The sequence below is a fragment of the Cynocephalus volans genome, chromosome 4, assembly GCF_027409185.1.
Source record: "Cynocephalus volans isolate mCynVol1 chromosome 4, mCynVol1.pri, whole genome shotgun sequence".
In the NCBI taxonomy this organism is placed as follows: domain Eukaryota; kingdom Metazoa; phylum Chordata; class Mammalia; order Dermoptera; family Cynocephalidae; genus Cynocephalus; species Cynocephalus volans.
In genome coordinates this window covers 99,759,120-99,786,660 of record NC_084463.1, presented here as the reverse complement: position 1 = coordinate 99,786,660, position 27,541 = coordinate 99,759,120, and the positions used below count along the sequence as shown (strand labels likewise).

At 40.4% G+C, this 27,541-nt stretch overlaps 1 protein-coding gene across 1 annotated transcript; it reads left to right on the top strand.

Annotated features, from left to right (window-relative positions):
- Window positions 1-1,923: 1,923 nt before the first annotated feature.
- SPCS2 (signal peptidase complex subunit 2) lies at window positions 1,924-25,015 on the top strand. The gene is made up of 5 exons (XM_063094448.1): window positions 1,924-2,056; window positions 11,228-11,311; window positions 11,869-12,029; window positions 14,922-15,056; window positions 20,549-25,015. The coding sequence occupies exons 1-5, from the start codon at window positions 1,943-1,945 to the stop codon at window positions 20,733-20,735; spliced, it is 681 nt and encodes a 226-aa protein (XP_062950518.1). The 5' UTR covers window positions 1,924-1,942; the 3' UTR covers window positions 20,736-25,015.
- The last annotated feature ends 2,526 nt before the right edge of the window (window positions 25,016-27,541 follow it).

Sequence of the window (27,541 nt, the reverse complement as noted above, 5' to 3'; positions counted from 1 at the left end):
TCTCTCACACACACACACACACACACACACACACACACACACACACACACACACACTGATGTTTCTTGTCTGCATATATTTGCTTGTTCCATTCCTTTGGCCTGTCACACTCTGCCCTTCTTCTTTGCCTAGCTCATACAGATAGCTCTTCTGTATTTCCCTCTTCTCAGGTTGACCCTTGTCTGTGCTACCACCTCAGGCCCGTTTCTTAATGGAGGCACTCTGCCACACTGTACAACAATGGTTTGCTTCCCTATCTGTTCCTCACCCCACCAACCCTAGGCTGTGAGTCCCACCAAGGCCAGGTCTGGGTCCTATTTATCTCTCTATCCCCGGCACCTCATATAGGACCTGGCCTACTGAAGGAAGAGTCTCAATGAGCATTAATTGAACTAAACCAAACCATGAACAGAATACTATAGGAGCACTTCATTCTGCCTATGAAGAAGGAATAAGCAAGGATCAGGGAAAGTTTCATTGAGCAGGTGACATTACAGATGGGTCTTGAAAAATGAGAAGTTACAAAAAATGAATGATGACAACAAAAAGCTACAAGTACATTTGGTTGGAGTAGCCAGGGATTGCTTCACAGAGGTGAGGAAACCTCATCTGATATTATTCAGTGATAATTTTCACATGAATGTTTACTTTGCCAAGACAGGTTTTTGCCTGTTTATTCAGGAATATATCCCCCGTGACTAGAACAGAGCTTGTTACACAGTAAGCAACTCATTAAGTATTTGTTCAATCATTTGGACACTTATGGTGAATATGTAGGGATAAAAAACAAGTAATGCAATGTAATAAAGCATAATATAATACAATCCTGCTATGTGATAACTCTAGGTCACTGGAGTGAGAGTTCCACCAGAGTAGCGACCAGCTCTATCTTGATCCCCCTTGTATCCCTTACTACAGTGCCAGGCAATATTTGTTCTCAATAAGTATTTGTGGAAAAAAATAATTAACAATTAAAATCTGCAATACCATTATATCCTAAAACTATAAATGCAGAGTGCCAGAGAGGAAACACCATGGGTTTTGAGGTTAAAAAACGATTTAAAAAACCCCAAAGAACTTGGCTTCACACCAGCTTCTGATACAAGTTATCTGGTCTTGTGTAAATTCTTTAGTTTCCTCATCTGACAGGGCTGTTATGGAACTAAATGAGAGAGGATGGACATAAATGCACACAGAACACTGCCCGGCATAGAGTAGCCACTCAACAAACGTGAGTTTCTTTTCTTTCTTTCTTTTTTTTTTTTTTTTTTGTCTTTTTCGTGACCGGCACTCAGCCAGTGAGTGCACTGGCCATTCCTATATGGGATCCGAACCCGCGGCGGGAGCGTCGCCGCGCTCCCAGCGCCGCAGTCTCCCGAGTGCGCCACAGGCTTGGCCCAAACGTGAGTTTTCTATAACACGAAAACAGTACTAACAGCTGAGATGACAATTGAGAGAATAATTAGCAAGTACCCTAATAGGGCTATAAAAAGATGAAGGACCAACTCCTCTCCGTCTCTTCAGAAACTCCACACCTTGCGCAGGTGAGACTCTAACTCAGGCAAACTAAGTTTCCAGTCGCACCTGCCTCCGGCGTCGCTTCCGCCTCCGAACGGTCCGCGGAGGCGACGCCCCGGTGAGGCGGGCTGCGCGCCTGCGAGCCTCTCGGGGATCTCGAAGCTGCTCCACGGTGGCGCTTGCCACTACCTTCCCCACTCCTTAGTAACCGCGACGCGGCGGAAGGCCGTGTAGGAGGCAACCGGCGGCCTGAGCTTCTAACTACAAGTCCCGGCAATCCCCGCGGCCACTTCCGCTGACAACCACACGTCAGCATGCTTCGAACTACGGATCCCGATGGACTCCAGGCGGCGCGTCACGCCGTCAGGTTCAGCCAATCGGTTTCGGACAAGTCGGAGGGGAGGGAGACGCGGAGGCAGACAAGATGGCGGCGGCGGGTGCACAGGGTGCGAGAAGTGGTGGCGGCGGAGGCAGTAGTGGGGCTGGCGGTGGCACCAGCTGCGGGACAGGCAGTAGCCGCAGCGGCTTATTGGATAAGGTGAGGAGCCGGTTTCGGAGAATAGTTGAGCACTAGAGAGACCCATGGAGGCGGCGAGCCTATCTTCCCATCCCCGTCCCCCTTATTTTCTGTGGCCTCTTAAAGGGAGCTCTTGTCTGGCCACCATGGGAACCTTACGCACGTTTGTGGCCCGCCTTCTCTGCACTTCAAACCCGGTCCCTCCTCTCTTTGGGCTTTTTTCTCGGAAGTGTTCCTGGTCCTTAATGCTGGCCACCACAGTTTCTTCGGGTAATTTGATTATTCCCACATTTCACTGAGGCCATCACTTTTCCTCTGTAGTGCTGGGGTCCACTGTTGAAAGGGTCCATTTCCCTGACGGGGAAATCTGAAGCCCGAAGGAATTAAAGAACCTTCTCGAAGTCAGTGTCCCCCAAACTCCCCACCGCTATCACTTTTTCCTGCTGCTGTATATTCCGAAGTGCTCCTTGCCGTTTTGCTTACTGAAGCTGGTAGGCATTTTATGACGATTCGCCGAATGCTGAAAATATTATTTGAATATTGACTTCCTCTACTGGGCTGCCTGTAAGATTTTTCTTTTTTCCTTATGCCTTCCCCCCCCATCTTTTTTCCCCCCGCTTGCCACCAAGCGTGCTGCTGCGTGCTCACGCTTGCCTCTTTCCCCCTCCGTACATCTCCCCCTTTGTTTCGAAGTGCAGGCGTAGCAACAAGGGCTTAAAAGAAAAAACGGAAAACTATGTTTCTGGGTTGGCCCTTCTTGTCCTTTGCACAGCGTCTTGGAAGAAACAGTTGTATGGAGATCTGGATCCTAGTGTTGGTTTTGGTGCCTCTGGTTAGTTGTGTGACCTTGAAATATGCTTGTTCTCTCTATCTGTTTTCTTATCTGCAAAATGATGGATTTAGCCTTAAAGTACCCTAAGGTCCCTTTCAGTTCTTTCATCGAAGGACCCTGGGCTAGTTTGATGAGAAATGTTAAGTCATGGTGTCTTTAATATAATGACCCTGGGCTAGTTTGATGAGAAATGTTAAGTCATGGTGTCTTTAATATAATAAGCAGTTGGGATATTTCACTTCAGTTGAAAACAGCTTTCAGACGTTTCTGTGCCTAACACAAGATAGGTGCTTAGGAAATGAATACATGATTATATTAAGGGGTTCAGATCTAGATCGTTTTTGTTTGTTTTGGCGGCTGGCTGGTATGCAGAGCCAGATCTTTTTGCTTGTCTTTTTGAGTGTCATTGGTTTTGAATTACATGGTTCTCACACTCTTAGCCCTTCTTAAGAAACAGGAACACGTTCTGCAGGTTGAGTTTGTAATTGTTTGAAGACATGAGAGTATTGGGAATTGAAGTTCATTTTCGTACACAAATCTTGCCTTCCTCCTGGTTGAGCACCTCACAGCCTGTGCTTATCCTATCCCACTGAATGCTCTTGCTCCTCCCTCCACTTGGATCATCACCAGCAAACATTAAGCAGGTCATTCTGCTAAGGCAGTGATTATTGAATAGTATATGGCATCATTGTGTTACGGAAAGAACCTGGATTTAGGCATCATACGATTTTGGCTTTCAAGTGTCTTTGCTACTTGCAAACTGTATGAAGACTGGCAAGTCCGTTGATCTCACTAAACTTCCCTTTCTTCATCTGAAATATTAGGGTCTCTGGCATTAGGGTTTGGGGGACAATCAGATAAGACAACGTACATTAACAGTCTCTATAACCCTAGTGTCCAGTGCAAACGTGTGATGGTGAAGGAATAAATCAAGGATCCTGTCAGTACTCACAATAGCTGAACATAGGAGGTGGGGTTTCCAAATATTAAATATATTTAAGAAACTATATGGTATATTTATTTATTTATTTATTTATTTATTTTTGTCGTTTTTTCGTGACCGGCACTCAGCCAGTGAGTGCACCGGTCATTCCTATATAGGATCCGAACCCGCGGCGGGAGCGTTGCCGCGCTCCCAGCGCAGCACTCTACCGAGTGCGCCACGGGCTCGGCCCACTATATGGTATATTTAAATGTGTACGTTTTATAGAAGTTTGAATGAGAGAGAGAATGATCCCTGAAAGTAATTGATAAGGGTGCGGGCCACAAGGGAAAGCCTCATGTCTGTTAGTGGAGCTGGGACCTTATTTTGGGAAGGAGAGAGAGGAAAGGAATACCAGGCAAGAAAGTCTTCTTGAGCACAGGTACACAGAATGTGGTGGTGCCTGCCGTTTCCTAGGTAGTGAGTTGACTGGAAGGTTCTTTAAGGGAACTGTAGTGACTGGGTAGATCCAGTTTGTGGATGGCATGGATTGCTCACAGTAGGAGTAGGAGGCTGTTGAAGGTTTTTAAGACAGAGTAAAGTGGTTTTAGGAAAATTATTCAGATAGTTTGGAGAAGTAGAAATTAGAAGCCTTCTAATAAGGCCATATACTATACTAGTATATAGTATTTAATAAAAAGAAAGACGTGTTTGAATTCTAGTGCAACGTGTTAAAAGTTGCATGACCTTGGATAAGTTATGTGATATGATTGAACTTAAATGTTCTTATGTAAACATTGTGAACACTCATGCATATTATAGGCTTGTTGTAAGGATTAAATTGTGTAATATCGGTAAATATTCTTTGTAAAAAGCTATACGAGTATAAGAACAGAATGACAAGGTGATGAGAACCCTGATTTGAATAGCAGAAATAGGTAAAAGGCCTTATAAAGGAGGGAAGGTTTAACCAAGAAGTGAGGGATAGAAGAGAGAGAAAATAAGAGCTGTTTAAATGCCTATTCTTGGAAAACTTCATTTCAGCTTTACGTTGAGCTGTTCCCCTCTGAATTCCTGTAGCACTTACTGCACATGGGAATTAAGCTGTCACTTAATATGACATGCTGTCTTGTATTGTTCCACCAATTTGTATTTGTCTACTTTCCCATGAGGTCTTCTCTATAGTGATTGACACAGAATAGTACTTGTAGCATTGAATTTATCAGAGAAAAGACTTCAGATCTGCCACCTCAGTCTTCAGAAAGAGCTTTAGAGGATGGTACTTTTGATTGTCTGAAAACCGAGGGTACTGTGGGAGAGAACATGGGGAAAAAATGTTATTCTCTGTGGAGCAGCATCTGAATGAACAGAGAGCTTTTGCTCTGTGGGAATGAGGGGCTGCTACCTTTAATAATGATTTCAGTAGTTGAATTTGTCTTGATTTTTTTTTTTTGGAGGGTTTTAATTTTATTTCTGCAGCTGAAGTTTCACTTGCCATAAAGAAATGTAATACAGAGATGCAGTATATGCAAATATGCCTCTAGCTTTTTCTAAGCAGATGTGAATTTCTGTTCCTATGAAACTGACTTTTAGAACACAACAATTCTTGTTTCCTGATCTTAAAAATAAGTATGCGATATAATCTTCTAGTCTTCATCACAGAATGACTTGACTTGGATAATTGCAGTAAATTATTTTGCCCAAAATACATGAAAGCAGTTTGTTCTACATGGTGGCTATAAAGAAAAGCTGCTTGCTTAATTTGTTTTGGCTATTGAAATTGATATGTGGTGTTAAACCATGCTTTCCAGAAGCTATATCCAGACCCTTTTAACCTAATATCTGTATTTCTGTCTCTTGGCTGGGCTGTCAGCCTGATCTTAAAGTATAGCTTTTATATCTTAGTTGAGAACACAAGCTCTGGAGCCAGGCTATCTGTCTGGCTTTGAATTCTGTCTCTGCCACTTACCAGATGCGTGCTCTTGGGCAAGTTAATAAATCTCTTTGTGTTTCAGTTTTCTCATCTATAAAATGTAGATAGTAATAGTATTTACCTTAAAAGGTGGTGCCTGACACATAGAAAGCACTAGACAAAATATGTATATAGCTACTTATAGCTGGTTATTCTGGGTTTCAGCTTCCTTAGATAAATGTGTTTCAAAACGTGATGAGAACACAGTCTACATCAGTATCCCTTGGGTATTAGTTAAAAATAACAGATTTCTGGATCTCCTCCCAGACCTGAATCAGATTCTCTGGAGGCGGGGCCTGGACATCTGCATTTTTTTACACATCTCTATCTATTTATTAACTCTGCATCTTAACAGTTCCCTCCAGGTTGCGAATTACTGTCTTAAATGACTTTTTAAGGTCTTTTGGTTCTGACCTTTTAAGGTGTGTGTGTGTGTGTGTGTTTGTTTTAACTATTCTGCTTAATCAGTAATGATTTCTCTAAAATGTTTTTAAGGAAGAGACCTTGAAACTCATCTGTTCCAGCCTCCTCATTTTATAGACATGGGCACAGGTGGAGAGGAGAAGATGAAACAACTTGTCCAAAGCCACACAACAAATTAGTAACATTTCTAGAACCTGGCTTCCCCAGTACTAAATCCATTGCTCTTGCCTTAATCAGTACATAGCCTTCTGTACTGCAGCGGACCTTGTGCTAGCTAATGTAGTAGTGGGAAGAACTTCTGTTTTGAGGTTGAAGACCTAGGTGGAAGGCCTAGGCTGTAACCTTGGCTTTGTCACACACGAATAATGTGTCCTTAGAAAAGTCATGTCTCCTCTTTTACTCTACTAGATGGTATCTTAGCTTGCCAGACTTATGGATGGTATACTTGTGCCCCATGACCTAGCTCTGGGCAAAGAAGATGCATAGTTTTGTGACATTACTGTAATTGTGTGTGTTTATGTTTAAAGAAAAAAAGTGCTGGCTTTTTACACAGTTCTGAAAACTGAACTCTAATAGCATCTCAACTTGTTATTTTTTATTTCATTAAAATTAAAAACTTGTGTGTGTCAAGGTTGCTATCAGAAAAGTGGAAAGGTAAACAACAGAATGGGAGAAAATATTTGTAAGTCATATATCTGAAAAGGGCCTAGTATCTAGACTATATAAAAAATCTTACAAGTCAAAAAAACCGATAAACCAGTTTTAAAAGGGGCAGAGGATATAGACGTTTCTACATAGAAGATATGAAGGTAGCCAATAAGCACATAAAAAAAATGCTTAGCATCATTAGTCATTAGAGAAATGCAAATCAAAACCACAATCACATACACTAAGATTGCTATTAAAAAAAAAAAAAGCAGAAAATAACCAGTGTTGGTTGGGATGTGGAGTTATCAGAGCCTTTATACATTGCTAGCAGGAATATAAAATGGTGCAGCCACTGTTAAAAACAGTTTGAGAGTTCCTCAGAATGTACAACATAGAGTTACCATATGACCCAGCAATTTCACTCCTAGGTATGTAGCCAAGAGAATTGAAAATGTATTTCCACACAGAAACTTGCACACAAATTTTTATAGCACAAATATAATAGCCAAAAGGTGGAAAAAATCAAAATGTCAGCTGATGAATGGATGAATAAAATGTGGTATATCCATACAATGGAATATAATTGAGCCATAAAAAGCAGTGAAGTATTGATATGTTACAACATGGATGACCCTTGAAAACATGCTGAGTGAAAGAACCCAGTCACAAAAGGCCATATATTGTATGATTCTGTTTATTTGAAATGTCCAGTATAGGCAAATCCATAGAGACAGAAAGCAGATTTGTGGCTGCTAGGGGGAGGGAATAGGCTGTCACTACTAATGGGTATGGAGTTTCTTTTAGGGTTATGAAAAATTCTGGAATTAGGTAATGGTGATGGTTGTAGAATCTTGTGAGCATACTAAAAGCCACTGAATTGTACATTTTAAAATGGCGAATTTTATAGTATGTGAGTTATATCTCAATTTTAAAAACTTTTGACTTTATGTTTTTGGAGCAACCCTTAAAACTTCAAACTATTTGACTTTTTTTTTTTTAAACTACTTATTCACCATTATATAGCACAGTGGTATCGCGGATATAATTACTTTTACTTTATAACTATTACTTTAATTATTAGTTAAAAGACTCACTAAAAAAATCAACTGCCCAGGTCTCTCACCATTTCTCTATATTGTCAAGTCTTAGTAGTAGGTTTTTATATTACTTAATGTTTCAGTAGTATTTGATCCATGAATCACTTTTTTCTCAAAATATTTTCTTTATTTGGCTCCTTGGACACCATTTGCCCTTGAGTTTTCTTCTCCTTCACGGTCTGTCTGTATTCTTGATTGGTTTTTGTCTTCTTCCTGACCTGTAAATGTTGGCAAGCCCCTGAGCTTATCCCTGGCTCTCCCTTCTGTCCACACTAATCCCAAGGTGGTAGCCAGTGTTATAGCTTAAATACCCTTTTTTAAGTTTATGACTTCCAGTTTATATTTCCAACTTGGACCTCTCCTATGAGCTCCAGACTTATATGTACAGCTGTCTACTTGACATCTCCACTTAAATGTCTAATAGGTATATCAGACTTAAATAGCTAGAGCCAATCTATTGAAATCTGCTTACTCCTTGATAGTTTGGATGTGTTGTCCGCCTCAAACTCATGTGGAAACCTGATCCCCAATGTGACAATGTTGGAAGCTGTTTGAGTCATGGAGGTGGATCCCTCATGAATGGATTAATGCTCTCCCTGGGGGAAGGGGGCCTCGGTGAGTTCTTGCTCTATTAGTTCCCGTGAGAGCTGGTTGTTTAAAAAGACCCTGGCACCTCCTCTCTTTCTCTCTTGCTTCCTTTCGCCATGTGATTTGCTTGTACCCATCGGCTGCCTGCCACTTTCTGCCATGAGTAGAAGCAGCCTGAGGCCCATGCCAGATGCAGCTGTCCCAGAATCATAAGCCAAATAAACCTCTGTTCTTTATAAATTACCCAGTCTCAGATATTTCTGTTATAGCAACACAAAATGGACTAAGATGCTCCTCAAAGTGCTTCTCTCCCAGTCTTCTTCATTTCAGTAAGACACCTCAATTCATCCAGTCTTTTGGAACAAAAACCCAAGAATTATACTTGATTCTTGTCATTGCATCGTATTCTACCAATTATCATATTTTCTTGGCTGTACATTCAAAATATATCTAGAATCTGACCATTCTCACCTGGACAACTGCAGTGCCCCTTCCAGCTGGTCTTCCAGCTTTTGTGCTTGGCCCCATTACATTTGTTCTCCACACAGCAGCCAGACTGATGTTTTTAACACATAAATCAGGCCACTCACCCTCTTGCAGAATGAAGTCACTCCAGTGACTTCCCATCTCAATTAGCAGTTAGCTAAAATCCAAACCACTAATTGTGGCCCGCCTTGTAGTCCCAGTATATTCTTGGCCTACCTGTTACTCTGACCCCACCAACCCGTTTCCACTTGAGTAATGCTCTGGAAATCCTGGCCTTTTTGCTGTTCTTCAAACACAGTAAGCTTGGTGCTTTTGGTATTCTGTATTTTCACTCTTCCTCCAGATTTTGTCATGGGTTACTCCTTCACTTTATTCAACTCTTTGCTCACATGTTAACTATTTTCCTTAACATGTCTTTTTTAAAAATCCTGTTTCATTTTTCTTTGTAGCACTTTTTACAACCCTAAATTATCTACGTATTTATTTACTTATCCTTTATCTGTCTTCCATACGTGAATATAAGATATTTGCGGGCAGAATTTGTCTTATTTTTGGCTATATCCTTAGTGGCTAGAACAGTGCTTGGCACATAGTAAGTAGACACTCAAATATTAGTTGAAAGAAATAAAGAAGTTTAATTGCCAAAAAGTTGTTTAAAGACATTTAAAAAAAAAAAAAAAAGATTGTCCAGCATTGGAATGAATTGTTATTGAGAGGCTTGGCAATTTGGAATTGGTTTTTCATGTATACAAAATGGATGATGTTCCCATCTATTCAGAAATAAATTATAACCTTTGTGATTAATGAAATTCATTGGAAATGTTCTTTCCGCTTACTGAGGATTGATTGCTTCTGGGGCCAGGCAGTAGACCTAGAGCTGAGGTTACTTCAACTCATGCTGTAATGGCTGCTTCTGCATTTATCCCTGAAAATTGCTAAGAAATTATCCTCTGAATTGTGGGGATAAGTTTCTTTTCTGTGATGCACTGCAGGCAGTGAGGGGCAGCTGGGTCTCTGTGAGAATATGATTTTTCTTTTTTGGAATGACCCCAAATGTTTAGATGACATTATTCTGACTTTATTTCACAAATAATTCAAATTCTATTGTGGGTTTGACTCTCCAGGTTCTTTCTTTTGTTTGTTATCAAAATGGGATTAACTTGACAGTGTAAGTGAGCTGTTTAGCTAGAAAGCCCATTAATTTCCTTTTGGTTCAATTTGTATTTTTAAAATAAGGTGTCATGTTTGATTTGTAGGCTGCCAGGCTGTGAGACTCAATATTGCAACATGCTGTCATGAATTATTTTCTTGAAGAAATTTTTTTATAAGGCACCTAAGGGAAAAAACTTGATTGTCTTTTAATCACTCTAAGTATGACTGTTTTAGTTTGTTTTTTCTCCCAATAAACCTCACAGAACAGTTTTTCTTTTTTGTGTAATAGTATGTAGAATTACAGAAAAAAAAAAAAAGGATCAAATTCAATGAATTATATTTCTACAGTCCTTTAAAATCTTTTCAGTTATTTTTTGTCTCATCTCCTTATTCCTTGTATACAGTATCTTTGAACTTTTATCCTCAGTCAGAAAGATAAATATGACGTCCTCTGTCTTTCAGTAAAATAATCCATTCTAAAGCCATATAAATTTTGGATTGCCTGCTGGTTTGTGATTCTTATGATATATAGTATTTGTTTACTTGATCAGATTATTTGTAGTACCCTGTTTCACTTAAGCTTAAAAAAAAAAAGATGATCTGTAAGGGGATCTTAACCCTTGACTTGGTGTTGTCAGCACCACGCTCTCCCAAGTGAGCCAACCGGCCATCTCTATATAGTGATCCAAACCTATGGCCTTGGTGTTATCAGCACCACACTCTCCCAAGTGAGCCATGGGCTGGCCCTTAAATGGAGTTCTTTTCTACACTCACATTTAGGCAAAATGGGAAATGGGATAAGTGAATTCATGCTTACGGTCTCTGCAGCCCATGGAAGTGTTCTGATTCAGGGCTTGCAGATTTTGACTTCCCAACATGGAGAGTGATAACATCACGATTCTAGTACCACCTGATTCTAGTGAGCTTCAGCCTCATTTTTAATCATTTTGTCTTTAAGCTGTCTAACATCAGAAGACAAAGAGTAAAGTTATGTATATTTGAGGATGCTCTTAAGAAAGTAGATGTAAGATGCCAAGTGTCTTGATGTACAGCTTTTCTATTTGTTTTACAGTGGAAGATTGATGATAAGCCTGTAAAAATCGACAAGTGGGATGGATCAGCCGTGAAAAACTCTTTGGATGATTCTGCCAAAAAGGTACGTTCTTGAGGAGGGCTCCGTTAGCATGTATACAGCTAGCTGGTGGCCAATCTCCTGCAGGATCTTTTTCTTTTGTATCTTGGAGTGATTTCAGTTTTCAGTGTTAGAAATTGAGCCAGAAAGCAGTTTCTAAAATCCTACATAATAAGTAGGGGGAAATGTGTTAAAATATAAATGTTAGCTATTTCCAGAAAGCTGGTTAACTTATTGTTTTTTAAATTAATTAGCTTAGAACACAGAAGGTTGAGAGAAGATAGGGCATTCATTCATAATTAGTCATCTCTCCATTTGTAAGGGGAAAAGAAAATTTTAGCTAGACCCTATGGGAAAAGTTGAAGATTTAAAAAATATTTTTATATGAGGAGTTGAAGAACTTTTTCTCTGGGATCCTTTATAAATGGCTTGAGTCTTATTTGCTTCGAATGGTAAAATCCCTATTGGAGAGAACTACTTGGTAATTCACATACATAATTTTTACAATGGAAAGCAAGAATAAAAGCAGGCACTGAGAAAGAAGCATTCCTGTTAGCTTGATTCCTTGTTCTTCTTACTAGGTACTTCTGGAAAAATACAAGTACGTGGAGAATTTTGGTCTAATTGATGGTCGCCTCACCATCTGTACAATCTCTTGTTTCTTTGCCATCGTGGCTTTGATTTGGGATTATATGCATCCGTTTCCAGAGTCCAAGCCTGTTTTGGCTTTGTGCGTCATATCATATCCTTTATTTATGCTCAGGTTTGTTTTCTAGTGACAATTTTCTTTTTTTTTTTTTTGTCGTTTTTTCGTGACCGGCACTCAGCCAGTGAGTGCACCGGTCAGTCCTATATAGGATCCGAACCCGCGGCGGGAGCGTCGCCGCGCTGCCAGCGCAGCACTCTACCAACTGCGCCACGGTCTCGGCCCTTAGTGACAATTTTCTTATATCTCTACTGATATTCCTCCCTGCTAAAATCAAACTTTCATCTTAGGGCCTGCTGATGTTAGAATTTAACATTATGAGCTGTGGGTATCCGTAAATTTGTGTAGTAACTTATCATTGACATTTTAGGTAATATGGTTATTTTATCTGTAATTCACTTTAGTTATTAGCATGAAGTTTATTATAATCCTACTCTGGGCACTTGATAGCAAAACACAGTAATAGTGAGACCAGCTCTACTCATTTCTTTTTTTTTTTTTTTAAAGATGACCTGTAAGGGGATCTTAACCCTCGACTTGGTGTTGTCAGCACCATGCTCACCCGAGTGAGTGAACCGGCCATCCCTATATGGGATCCGAACCCATGGCCTTGGTGTTATCAGCACCACACTCTCCCAAGTGAGCCATGGGCCGGCCCCAGCTCTACTCATTTCTAGCCCAAGATTTTTCCCAGCAGACCAGACTGCTTTAGGCCAGTCATTCCATGATATTAGGAAAGGATCAGATTGTGGAGGCTCAGATCTGTGTTAGGTTTCTTTGAAGCTAATGGGTAGAACTGGAGGTAGTGTGCATGAGGTATAGGTGAAGCTTCTATTACAGTTAAATTCAGAACCTATTGTGAAGCTTAAGGATGTGGGTTTGAAATCCAAGGTATTTGTGATGATGTACTAATAAGAACTGACTTTTTTGAGACTGAATGCTGCTCACTTATAAACATGGGTGATACTCAGAATTATTATAAAAATTAAATGAGAGAGTTTGTAATGCATTTGATATGTAACAGTGTCCTTTCCTCTCTCTTTTTCCTGATAAATATGGAGTCACAGTTGTTGCCTACCCAGCTTTTTTTTTTTTTTTTAAATGACTGGTAAGGGGATCTTAATCCTTGGTTTGGTGTTGTCAGCACCACGCTCAGCCAGTGTGTTAACCGGCCATCCCTATATAGGATCCAAACCTGTGGCCTTGGTGTTATCAGCACCGCACTCTCCCGAGTGAGCCATGGGCCGGCCCTATACCCCGCTGATTTTTCAAGAAGTTGAACATAAAGAACTTTTATTATACTACAGTATATTACTACTATTACATAATTTATACATATTCATAGTAACAGATTTTCTTGTGGTCTTTCCCTCTCCCTTCCATCAATCTGTACATAGTGCTCTGTACTTTATTTTTAACTTAAAAAATATATTAGATGTTTTTTCGTATTAGTATATAGCACCCTACCTCATTCTTAAAAGTCATATAGTGCTATCGAGTGTCTGCTATGTGCCATCCTGTACTAGTTGTTTAAAACAAATCATTCTGATAGGCAGTTTACTTTTTTCTAGCAATGTTGCTTCTACCTGAAATGTTTTTAAAAACTCCACCTTGGGGCTTTACCTTCAGAGACAAGTTAGCAAACAATCTAATAAAGGAGGTACTGGTCAAAAATAGTATTATCCAAATTGATCCTAAATCACAGTCCTCATAAGTGGCACCAATTGATCCTTGCCTCCTTTCAGTAATCAGATTAATCATCACAATATAAATTTTTCATTATTAAGTCAGTTCAAAAGAATATGCCATAAGTTCTGAAGACAGTTTCCAGTAGAGTTTCAAAGAGGTTTGAACAATGACAGTAAAATTATTATAGATATATGGCCTCCCAAGAGAACTCCCTTGATGGTATTTCATTTGTTTGATTATATTTGTTTAAAAGAAAACAGGATTGTTTCTCTCTCTCTCTCTTTTATTTTTTGTGGCAGCTGGCTGGTACGGGGATCTGAACCCTTGACCTTGGTGTTTTAAGCACCATGCTGTAACCAAGTGAGCTATCCAGCCAGCCCTAGATCTTCTTATTTTTATAATCATGTCAGTTTTGTATATAATAGTAGTGACTACCATTATAAACGTCTTCTGTGTCCTAGACACAGATTATATATACATATCTCCCATCTCTAAACCTCATGACAATACTGAAAACTTAGTATTATCCCCATTTTAGAGGTGAGGATATTAGGACTTGGGGAAGAAAGGAATTTGTCATGGTTACACTGGTTAAAGGCCAAGATTCAAATCTAGGACTTGCTAGCTCCAAGGTCCCTATGCTTTGCAGTGTACTTTCCTGCTTCTCCAGTTCATAAAATTAAAATGACACAATGTACACAATGTATGTCAATTCCTGGTGCACAGTAAGTGCCTAAATGTGGCAGTTAATACCGTCAAAAACCGAATACAGTATAAGTCAATACATATATAGGAAGTAATTGATCTTATAGTAAACTAATTTAAAGTCACTTTTCTTCTGTTCTAATGACCCCTGAACATGGTCAAGTCCACTGTGATTATTAGCTGTGCTTTTAATAGAGAATCACAATTATAACAAAGTCTTGACAAACAGGATCTTGTACATGTTGTCCTTACGTGTAAAAAAAATGAGAGCTGGCTTATGCCCTGTACCTTTTTCTTTTCTTCCTTTTTGAGATGTTTGGAAAATTAACCAGAGAAAGCCTTACTTCTTTTGGTACATAAACATAAGGGTGAAAATGAAATAGCTAAATTTCTGGTGTTTTTGCAGCAAGACAAAACTGTCTTCTTTAGGACCATCATTATGAAAAGTGTTTATAGCTCTTGCTTATCGATTTGTGTTACTTCTATTTATTTTATTTGTATGTTTGTGTATTTCCCCCTTAACTTTATTTGAACCTATTTTGTGATGATGGGAATTCTGACCATTTATACCTCATATAAGGAGAAGAGCATCTTTCTTGTGGCCCACAGAAAAGATCCTACAGGGATGGATCCTGACGATATTTGGCAGCTGTCCTCCAGTCTCAAAAGGTATGAGTATCCTCACAAATTCTTAAATCCTTGTGTTGGATTTGCACTGGGGTGTTGTCATTATCGGTAACAGACTTTGCTTGCCTGCTCTATGCAGATCATAGTGCGAGTGAGGTAAAATGAAGAAAGGGGTATAAATGATCTAGGTTTTTCCTAGCACTGCAGTTCTGAGATTACATTATCACAGAAATGTTCTGAGGGTGAACCATGGGGGAAGGTACTTTGATTGAAGAATGATTATTTTTCCTTGTGGCCAATTAAAAGAATTACAGTGCAGAACTATAAAGGCCAAAGGTGTGAGGTCGGTTATCTTTGAAGAGCCCCATTAGCTTCTGTGTCTTCTATGGTCCTAACTGCATTCCATAAATGCAATCAAGAATCTGGAGCAGTGTGCTGGGCATCTCAGAAAAGCACAATCCAAAGTCAGTTTCTGAGCAGAGGTGAATTTAACTTTGTGCATGTGACACACAAGTTTTTTTGTAGGTTTCACAGCTGGGTTCATGTTTCAGCTCAGTCTCTTTCCAGCTGTATGACTTTTGGTAAATCATGTAAACTACCTGAGCTTTAGTGAGGTCAAAAATGACTCCTTTAGTAGGGTCAAAGATGACTCCCAGAATTATTGGGAAGATGAGATACCAGTAATGATAATAGCAAAAAAAAAAAAAAAAAAAAAAAATCTTTTGAGCGTTTACTATATATTGGGTATTGTGCTGAATGCATTATCTCATTTTAACCTTAAAACACCCATTTTGCAGATAGGAACACAAGCCCAGAGATTAAATTAATTCTTTGTTGTGCAAATGATTGAAGTTTACCTGGTCTGGTCTGCAACCTTGGCCTCCTAATTTGTCTCTGCCTGCAGCCAAATTATTGTCAGCCATCCACAAAATCCCCTATAACCTAGCCTCCTCTCTGAACATTCCTTTCCCTTTCTTGCTCTAAATGAAACCTGCCCATACCCCTGAGGACATATTTCCCCTACAGACTACAGGTGGTGGCTAATGTTTCTCTAGTAGCTTTCATTGCCCTGGTACTAGAGGTACTAGAGGTAGGCCTCTCCTTTGTACCACTTTGCTGCTTCCAATTCATCCTCCTCCCTAAAACCCCCGCTTTGAATTGCATGTCATCACATTTTGCCACTTCTGTTCCTCCTTAAATACAGACCCTCTCTTCTTGAAGGTAACTCCTGGCTCATTGGCACTTTCTCTGACACATGTCCTTTCATAAATCTTGGTGATTTCCATATCCAGATAGATGATTATTCCAGTACCCTGGCCTCTCAGTTTTACTTCCTCTCCAATTATCTTGTTTTCTACCATGTCTTAAATACTTATTTCCATGGACATACCCTAGACTTTGCTATTACTAATAATTAATTACCTTTAAGAATTTCAGTTTTAAGTATCCCACTCTCTGACCATTGCATCCTGTTTTATCTCCTTGTTCTCTTGTCCCAGTAGTTCTTTAGCCCTAATGGCATCTAGAATCCATTGATCCTGCCACCTTTTCATTATCTCTCTTCCCCTTATTATTTTAATTCCTCCTTACCTGTCTTAGATTCCATGGCATTTCTGTAGTCCAGTTGCTCTCTGTCTGGAGGACCTTTCATACCTTCTCCTCCACTCTCAAACTTCCTGTGTCTCCTTGTCCATCTTGATTCTCAGTTTTCTTTTGTTGTTGATAAAATAGAAGCAATCAAAAAGTCTCCCATCATTACTCACCTACTTTCAGTCCTCATCATACTCTGTCTTCTTTCCAAGTACCTGTTCTCCATTGGTTCACTATGTCCCTTCTCACTTACTTGATGATTTCTTCTCAGCTGGATCATTCCTACTGCCATATAAACATACTGTAATTTTTCTGAGCTAAAAAAAATTTGTTTTCTTTCCCCTTATGGTCTTCACATTTCTCTGCTCTCCTTTTCCTCTTCTCCCATTATCACTTGGATCTGCTCTTGTTTTCTTCACTTCTCTTTCCTCATCTTACTTGACTTGTCAACAGCACTTAACACATTTGATTACTGTGTTCTTATAATACTTTTTTTGAAAAAAAGTAGGCTTCTAAGATACCACTGTTCTTCTTACCTTAATGTTTGTTCCTCAGTCTCTTTTTTGATTCTTCATCTCCCCCTTCTCTAAACTTGAAATGCCACCAGGGCTTGTTCCTGGAACCTCCTCTCTGTCTATATTCACTTGCTAAGTGAAATCTTATGTAGGCTTTCAAGACATTAAATACCATCTATGTGATGAAGATCCTTAAATTTTTATTTTCATTCTAGACCTCTTCTCTGAACTCCAGGTATATCCCAGCTTTCTGTTTGACATTGGATTCAAGTAGGCATCTCAAAGTTAATGTGTCCAAAACCTAACTTTGCTCTCTCTCATGTAAACCTGCTCTTCCCTCCGTTTTCCCATCTCAGTAAATGGCATTGCCATCCTTATAGAACTCTGGAATCAGTAGACCCTGTTAGCTCTACCGTTTAGTGTATTAATTCTGCCCATTTACCATCTCCATTGCTACCATCATCTCTCACTTAGGTTACTGTGATAATGTCCTAGTGGACCTCTGCCGCTGCTCTCCTTGCCCATAGTCTATTCCCAGCAGGCAAAGTAATATTTTTAAAGCATAGGCATATCAACTCAGTTCTCTGCTCAAAATTCTGTCACTCAGAGAAAAAGCCAAAATCCTAAAGATGACTTTGAAGTTCATACACATCTATTCTCTGCGCTCCACACATATATGCCAACACACCCCTCATCTCCTGTGGCTCTCATCCTCTCCCACTCTGTTCTTTAAACATTGGCCTCCTTTTCTTCAGGCATTCCAGGCATATTCTTGCCTGGACTTTGCACTTGCTATTCCCTTTGCCTAGAATGTTCTCTTTCCAGATAGCTTGTTCTCTCACCTTCTTTAGGGCTCTGCTCAAACATCTGTTAAGTAAAGCCTTTCCTGCCCACTATATTTAAAAGAACATCTTTTTTTTCTCTCTCTCTCTCCCCTCATACACAATAAAATAAAAGTTACAAAAGGCAGACACTTGTATTGTGTTCACTGCTCTATATCTGTAGTGGGACACATGATAGGTAGGACTTAATAAATATTTGATTTAATGAATATTTCTAAAATATATCAGGTCACAACTTATCAGATCATGTTCTGCCGTCAAAGCTATGTAACTGCCAATAAAACTGGGCCCAGAAGTTGAAAAATTACTGCGATGTCAGTTAGTAGCAGTTGGTCAGAGCTTGAGAAAATCTTTAGAGGTGTTGAAAACAGTTCAGGGACCTTCACTACTAGCTACTCAAGTTGAAAGTTAATGCTTAGAACAACAATTTCTCAAGGAGCTGTGTTTTTTGAGCACTAGTTAATGGTAGGCACTGTTCTTCTAATCATGACAGTAATCCTAAAAGTAGGTCCAAGTTTTTTCATTTTGAACATGCAGAAATAAAGGCTCAAGAAACTGCTTTATCTAATGATAGTACTAGCTTGACAATCCACAGCATACGCCCTAGTAAATGGAGACAGAAAGGGGGAGGAGGAATGTCAGCCTACCAGAAGATGATGTCCTTAAACTCTCTTGAATGGGTGGTAGTAGTAAAAGCCTTCAAAGTACCTTAAGGTGTCGCTAAGGAATCACTGGAGTTCATGCAGTAAAGCAATTTGCATCCCAGGTCTGGAATCAAAGAGTAGAGTCTGTAGCTAGACTGATTACAGAGTATAAGGACTAAACAGCATGGAATTGGAGAGCATCCTTGAAAGCAAGGGTTCTTTATTCATAAAAATGTGATTGCCTACCAAGTGCCAAGCTAAGAGTAGAAAACAATGAAGACAAAAATCCTTGCTATACCAAGAATCTCCCAGTCTATACCAAGGCACAGGCAACTAAAGCAGTAATAGACAAATGGGACTACATCAAACAGAAAAGCTTCTGCACAGCAAAAACCACCATCAACAAAGTGAGGAGACAACCTACAGAATGGGAGAGAGTGTTTGCAAACTGCATAACAGATGAAGGACTAATATCCAGAATATTTAAGGAATTTAAACAACTCAACAGCAAAAAAAAAAAAAAAAAAAAAATTAAAAATGGGCAAAGGAACCGAATAGAGATTTCTTAAAAGAAGACGTACAAATGGGCGACAGGCACATGAAAAAATGCTCAGTACCACTCGTCACTGGGGAAATGCAAATTAAAACCACAATGAGTTAACATGTTATTCCAGTTAGCATGGCTGTTATCAGAAAGACAGAAAAGAACAAGTGCTGGTGAGAGTGCAGAGAAGAGAGAACCCTCCTAGATTGTTGGTGGAAGTGTGAAATGGTACAGCCGTTGTGGAAAACAGTATGGAGGTTCCTCAGAGAACTAAAAACTGAACTACCTTATGACCCAGCAATTGCACTACTGGGTATATACCACGAGGAAATGAAGTCAATATATCAAAGAGACACCTGTACTCCCATGTGCATTGCAACACTATTTACAATAGCCAAGAGATGGGATCAACCTAATGTCCATCAGTGGATGAACGGATTAAAAAAAACTGTGGTATGCATACCCAAGGGACTACTATTCAGCTATTAAAAAAATGAAATCCTGCCATTTGCAGCAACATGGATTGAACTGTAGACCATTATGTTAAGTGAAGTAAGCCAGGAACAGAAGGACAAATACTGCATAATCTCACTCATATATGGAAGCTAAAAAAATAAAAGTGGTTCTCATAGCAGTAGAGAGTAGAATAATGTTTACCAGAGGCTGGGGGGGGGGTGTGTGTGGAGGGAGAAGAAGTGGTGGACTGACAAGTATGAAGCTATGCTAAGTGAATCAATGTATAGTGTATGCGTGTATTGAAACAACACACTGTACCCCATAAATATGGACAAATAAATGTTAAAATTAAAAAAAAAAAAAAGAATCTTCATGTCTAGAGAAGAACAGAAGTATATGAACATCATTTCAATAGTTAGGCTCCCATGCTACCAATGAAATTACCTAACATTAGACCTGACACGTAAGAGGTGCTCAGTATTCGAGTTGAATATTGATTGATGGTGCTGTGGAAGACAAAGGAGACACATCTGACCCAGATTGGGAGGGTTTAGGAAGGCTCTCTCAGACAAGTTTATGCCCAAGTATAGTGTCAACAAATGGGAACTAGTCAGATGAGATAGGTGGAAGAATCTACTAGGAAGACCCTTCTAACATGGCAAGTGCTAAGTCCACAGGTGAGAAAAGGTGGTTCAAATGGCTTAACAGTCTACAACAAGGTAAAGGAGGCACACCATAATTAAATCGGGAGGCACATCCACACTTAAGAATCAGAACTAGTATCTTAAAGGCTAGGGGTGCTAGGTTTTTTTTTAAGATTTGTGTTTTACCTATATTATCAATCCCCAGTTCATCTCTGTTCTTTGGAAACACTTAGTGCTGTATTGTTACTGGTTGAATCTTTGTTTGGTTTTTGATTTGTTGTCTTTGCCCCAATGCTTAGGTTTGATGACAAATACACCCTGAAGTTGACCTTCATCAGTGGGAGAACAAAGCAGCAGCGAGAAGCCGAGTTCACCAAGTCCATTGCTAAGTTTTTTGACCACAGTGGGACACTGGTCATGGATGCATATGAACCTGAAATATCCAAGCTCCATGACAGTCTTGCCACAGAAAGAAAAATAAAATAGCCAATTCTAAAAGCAGCCCTTTTTCTGCTGGATCATGCTGAATTATCGGGTAGGGGGAGGGAAGAAACAGAGAACTTAAAATGGGTAAAGTTAACAAACGTTAAAAATGTCCCTGTTTTGGGCCAGCCCCGTGGCTCACTCAGGAAAGTGCGGCGCTGGTAGCGCTGAGGCCGCGAGTTTCGATCCTATATATGGATGGCCGGTGTGCTCACTGACTGAGCGTGGTGCAGACGGCACCGAGCCAAGGGTTGTTGTGATCCCTTTACTGGTCAAAAAAAAAAAAAGTCCCTGTTTTGTCCTGAAATTTTAGTCCATTCTGGGTATGTAGGATTTTCTAGCACAGAAAGGAGAAGTTGTAGCTTTGATGTCTAGCTGTAGCCTCATTGGTCTGCTAATTGCATTATTTTGATTTGCTTTTCTGGAAAAGCATTTTTGCTAAAAGATGTACAGACATTTTTTTTCCTACCTAGCAGTACTCTATATAGTATAGCTTTGTGCCATGCAGCATTTGAAGACTTAGGTTTAAAAAATTATTAACCTGTTGCTGACTTTGTGTTAATTCCTGTTTCAGCAGCTGTTTCCCTGAAGAATTCAGGATGCAACTTCTGTGTGTGACAGTTTTCTTTCACACACCATTTTTGTGGGTGTGTATATGTCTGACTTGGGGAGAATTTAAAAAAAAAAACAACACAGCTTTCTAACTTGTTTAAAACAGACTTTCTGCCTGTTACATTTTGCGCTCTTAAACAATTAAAGAAGCCAGTAGCATTTTTAGTTTTATATTGTGTTTCCCACTAGTATATCCCCTGTTGATTTGTTTGTTCCCTTTATTAACCGCCATTTTCTAAAAATTTTTCTCAATAAAAGGAAAGAAGATGTAAAAAAAAAAATGGAGTTGTAGTCTTGATGGAAGGAACTAACACTTGCTGTGTTAGCGGTCTTACTACTTATAGGTTCCTTTTGTTTCTAGGCTGTCTTACTGGTCAGAGGCCCCTGAGGAACGCAGTGATAACAATAACAATGCTCAGTACGTCCTTTGTGCCAGGAAGTGCTCCATGTACTTTACATGTATTAATTCACTAAACCCACAACAATCCTAAGAGGAACCTGAGACACAAAAGTTGAGTAATTTGTCACACAGCTAGTGATATAATTGGGACTTAAGCCTGAGTAGTCTGGCTCCAGAGTTTGTGTTCCTGCAGAAACAAAACAACATCTTTTCCAGAATTTTCCCACTGTGGTCAGAGAACTGGGCCTAGGTCCTGTGACTTTTAGAAATATTGTCCCTCCAGCCTTACAAAAATGCAATTCCAGCGGAACCTAGTACTCAAAACTATATTCAACTTCTAAGAAATCACCCTTTACACATTCCCTGTTTGACATGGGAATGTTGCCCTATCTAGCACCACACAGTGGGGGATTGTGGAACAACACTGGACAAGAAGTTGAAGCCTCGGATTCTATACTTTTCATTTCTACAAGCCCTGGGTAAATCACCAAATTCCTCAGGCTTCTAGTTTCCTCTTATTTTTTATTTATTTATTTTTTTGTTTGATAATCAAATTTTGTGAGCTACTGAAAGCTTTTGAAAGTGTAATTGGATAATTGTATGTTTACAATGGAAGAGTTACTGTTAGACACAGAGGCACCAAGTCTTGTGGATGTGGACAGTAACCCTCTCCGTGATGACCCTTTGAGGTTCCTTCACACGAGGTATGCCATTTTCTCTACATATACAAACATATATCTTCACATATGCTTTTTTTAAAACAAAAATTGAATTGTGTTGATATATGTCCTGTAATTTGTTTTTTAAACTTAATATTTCTTAGGTGCTTTTCCTGTAAGTGTATATATAGGTCAAACTCATTTTTAATAGCTGCATAATACTCCATAGTATAAACGTTTTTCATTTAACTATTTCCCTATCCATAGATAATAATTTTTTCCTCGATTTATTACTATCCCAAGAGGACTTGTAGTTAGGGAGAGGGGAAAAAATGGTCTTTCTGTGAGAGACAAAAGACCTGGGTTGTTTCCAGCTTTATTGTAATGTGTTTGTGACCTTGGGAAAATCCCATTCATTCTGTAGGGTGAATTTTCTTAACTTGTTAAAAAGGTTTTAGAGAATGTATCCTTTTGAGATTATGAAGATTCCTTACTCCCCAGAAATGCCTATATATATAGAACATCCCTTGTGATTCTGAAGAATGTGAGTGCCATAATCCCTAAAATCTGCCCATAAACCCCACATTGAGACTTCTTGGACTGCATGGATCTCTTAAGGTTTTTCCTTGACTCCAGAAGCCAGTATAAACTGTTTAGATTTGTTAAGGAAGCGGGCTATCCACCTAGCCACATGTTGTGATTGGTCCCCCCCAACCTTTGCACTTGTGGCATTTTAGGATGAACAAAAAAATACCCTCTGCAGGCTCAAGCCTCAGTCCAGGCACACCTTGTAAGGCTACAGAGTGCCTCTGGCTGTTTTTTGACACATCTCCCCAGTGGTCACTCCAGCCTGTGCTCTTTACCCTCTGTAGGTCTGCAGCACCCTTGCCACCAGGAAACCCTGACACCCATCACATTGCCCTCCAGGTTCTCAATTCCTCATACCTACTTCGGATGGACTTAAGTCTCCCAGAACAGAGAGGACTACTGAGGAGAGTGGGGAAACATTGCTAATGTTTTTCATTATTTGCAAATTTCACCTGCTAATGTATATTTAATGTTTGTAGTGCTTTTATGTATTTTTAGTAGGAGTCTTTTTTGCTTCAGAACAATCTTAGGGAATGAAAGAAGATGCAAAGGTTCTTAGTATACACACAAGTTGTATTTTTCTTTTTCTTTTTTTTTTTTTTTAAAGATGACTGGTAAGGAGATCTTAACCCTTGGCTTGGTGTTGTCAGCACCACGCTCAACCAGAGAGCTAACCAGCCATCCCTATATAGGATCCGAACCTGTGGCCTTGGTGTTATCAGCACCGCACTCTCCAGAGTGAGCCATGGGGCTGGCCCTGCAAGTTGTATTTTTCTCTGGGCCTGAGTTTCTCAGTTTAGATCCCTTTCTCTCGCTAACTCTCTCTACCTTATCTTCACCCCTGGCTAGCCCCACCCTGCACCCCAAACCTTCCTTTCATGATTGAAATCATCAGGGAAAACTGTGAGTATCACATTAATAAAAATTTTTATAGAATATATCCTGTCCTACTGGCAACCTCTTGTTATTAAGTAGGATATCCTTAACAACCCGACCTGAAACACATGTGCTCAGATGTTTCCTCTGATATCCTACCTTTTTTTTTTTTAAATGCCATGGGCTCATTTGACATTCTGATGTTTTCTATGGCCCCTTTCTCAGACTAATGCCTGTTAATGAGGAACTGGGGAGGTTGTTGCAGGCTCTTGAGTACTGGGAAATAAGTTAAAAGACTGTTGCTCAAAAGGAGCCCTGGTTGTTGCTTACTCTCCTCTGAGCAGGAGCACTTCCTTAGTAATCTGGCAATCAGTCCCGGGTCAGCCCCATTTTAACTACTGGTACTAATACTCTTCCTGATAGGTAGCGGGTTTCTCTTCCATTCAGACAGCAGTTACAGAGACATGCACTTACATGAGCATGAAAGGAAGGAAATTCCCTACTGCTATGGGCAGAAACCAGATGAACTGTTAGAACATTGGCTGATTTGCTTAGGAGATGAGGGATTCGGGGTACATGATGCTTGTTAAGGATGAATGGCAACTGGTGGGCTGTCTTACAGCCAATCTCCTCCTGAAGTCTGTCATGCCAGCTTTAGACCCATGCAGACACAACAGGAAAGGACCTGGAATTTTTTGCAGTGGGTCTTGGCTACTATAAAGGAGCTTTGGCCCTTTTGGAGAGATTTCCCTGTAACAGACAAACTCTTCTGGGGAACCCATGATGAGGACTGAACAGTATTCAGACTCTTGGTGCCTTGGATTTGGTTTATAATGCTGTCGAACGTGACCCACTGGACAAAGAGAAACTGTTGGGAGTGGCAATCTGCCATGAGTCCTGAGAATCCCTGCATGTTCTAACGCAATACCCTAACCACTCTCTTCCTGGACTGTACTTGTGTGTTCTGTCGCAGGTAGTAAGCTACCTTGAGATGAGAAGTCTTGCCTGTTGCTCGCTACAAAAGTGTTGAATCTCCCAAGCTCGAGGTCTGCATGTGTAGGCATCATGTAGGCCTACCCTGTGGCACTTTAGGGAGTGGGGGCTATGGGGAACTGATTCAACCATCATGCTCATGTGCTTGTGATACCGTGTGTAATAAAGTTCTTTGTCTCTGATCTGGGAGTCTCACGTCTTCTGCCAACATCCATGAAAGAATAGCAGGCTATCTTGTTAGCTTGCAAGTAGGAAAGAATTCTAGACCCTTCACAGACTGGAAGATTTAGTAACAAGGATGGGATCCTGACAGACATGGTTTTTTAGAGGAGAAAGGAAAAGGCCTCATAGGCTGTATTAGGGGATGTGAGAAATCTCCTGGGATCTGGTAGCAAATGCTACCAAGTGAGGGAGGGAGGAAGAGTCCCCCTTGTCCTACCTGTTGGAATTTTGAGGCTAAGCAGCAAAAGGTAGGATTGAAACACATTACCCAAATGGTACTTAAGTTGCTCGGTCTCTGAGCAGTAGGTGGAAAGGATGTTTTGACAGTGAAGCAGCTAGCCAACTGCTCCAGCTAAAATGTGTGGCTGTGGTTGATGAGTAAAGGGTTCCCCAAAGATGAAGTAAATGATGGCAGCAATAAGTATATAGAGCTTTGAATGGACCAAAACCTCTAAGTGTTTATTGAGTCCACGCAGGTAGCTACTTGAAAGTAAATACATGGCTTTGCTGACTGACACAAAGCCATTGTCTCCCTCTGTACCCTTGATCCCTCTTCCCTACTGCTTTAAGGAAGAAAACTGTCTATGTTGAGGATCTTTGGGGAGAGGAGGAACTTTCCTTTTATAGCTCTGTCGAACATAGATGTTCAAGTCACTATCCTACTTGGTCCCATGGGGGCATGGAGCCCTGCATGTAGGGTTGGTCAAAAATGCCAGGGACAAAAAAAAAAATGCCAGGGACTGTGGAACAGATGCACAGTGGTGTTGCTTTGCCTCCCATGGATTTGAGAACCCTTTTCCCCTGGGTGATGGAGCCACCAAAGATTACTCAAAGCCCATCTCTTCTGAGCAGTGAGAAGCTCCGAAAAGGGGTTAATCTCCTGGAACCCTCAAGAGTGAGGCATTCCTTCCATTTGGGAAATTGACCACGACTTGGGGTTCTCTTCCTGCATTTATTCTCCAGACCAGGAAGTTACAGGAAGAGAACAGAGGTGGGGTTTTTGCTAAGTACAGTTTAACAAGTTTAACAATAGACATTCCATAATGCAATTTTCAAGAAGTTGATCCACCAACAAAAGCTTTATCTTAGCAAACATCCTTTCTCCCTACACAGCTTCCCAGTATCTTTACATATCAATCAGTAACTTGTCTGTCTTTGAGCCAGCAGCCTTGCTGTGTTAGAATTCTTTATCTTACGGGCCGAGCCCGTGGCACACTTGGTAGAGTGCTGCGCTGGGAGCGCGGCGACGCTCCCGCCGCGGGTTCGGATCCTATATAGGACTGACCGGTGCACTCACTGGCTGAGTGCCGGTCACGAAAAAACGACAAAAAAAAAAAAAAAAAAGAATTCTTTATCTTACAACAGAGACCATAGCCTTGGGAAAATTTCCTGTCCTTTGCAAGGTCAGTATTTGAAACTGCAAGACTTTGGAAAACCAGGCCCTGTGAAGTACATTTGCTGTATGCATACTCCACACAGTGGCATGCAGGGAAGAAAACAAAACACCAAAAAAGGAGCCCCTGAGCCCTGGGTGCTTGTCAGAGCCAACAGGTACACAAGGGAAGAGCTGCACTGACCCTGAAGAAAGGAGTCAAAGGAGAGAAAGACCTTCCCACTAACCCAACTGTCCCCTGCAGGCCAGCATCTGTCACCCCCTGAAAGTCCCCACACACCTGGCTGGAAGATGACATAATTTTTTGGCTGTGGCCTCTAATATACCTGTCTTAAACTGCTAGACTTGGGACCTGTAGGAGAGAAAAGCACCTAAATTCAACTGGTAGGTTTGGGGCAAAGTTTGCAACGGGAAAGGAAAATTAAAATGACCTGTGAGGGGAGCCTCTGAACTGATTCAGTGTACTTCTGAATGGCTGTTTTATGTCTTTCACATCGAAGTGTCATTGGTATCAATTATACATTTGCTTAAATCAGGAATTCTTGCTTATAAGTCTGTCATTTAGGGACTACTGCATGTAGAGAGGTGTAGTCTAACAGAAACGATATAGAATCCCAAGACGAAAAGAAAAGAATAACAGAATTAGTTGAAAACTTGGTCGCTCCTGGAGTACTCAGGCCATTTTCCAGTGCAGCAGGGCTACATGTGCTCTGAAGGCACCAAATACTACATACACTCTTAAAAAGGTGGACAGCTCTTAGGCTGCTGCTAAGCTCTTGTTGAAACTGAACATCTGACCAATGGAAGTCTTGTAATTGTGTTCTAATATCTCCATTTTGGGCCAGGTTAAGGCAAACTTGACGACTAACAAAAAGGGCCTCAGCAGCCTTCCCTAGTCAAATGAAAAATGGCGTGTTAAGGGATGTAGCCAGCCTAGCCATTTTAGTTTTACTTGGAAAAGTGACAGTTACTCCTTTGAAGCAAAGCCACTGGCTCAATGGGGCCCTTGAATTACAAAGACTTCCTTAACCAAATGCCTGAACCTGGTTCACTGATGGTCCAGCTA

Coding starts and splice junctions, on each gene's coding strand:
- SPCS2 (XM_063094448.1), top strand. CDS start 1,943: ATGGCGGCGGCGGGTGCACAGGGTGCGAGAAGTGGTGGCGGCGGAGGC. Junction 2,057..11,227: donor GCAGCGGCTTATTGGATAAG/GTGAGGAGCCGG, acceptor TTTGTTTTACAG/TGGAAGATTGATGATAAGCC. Junction 12,030..14,921: donor TTGGCTTTGTGCGTCATATC/ATATCCTTTATT, acceptor CTTTATTTGAAC/CTATTTTGTGATGATGGGAA.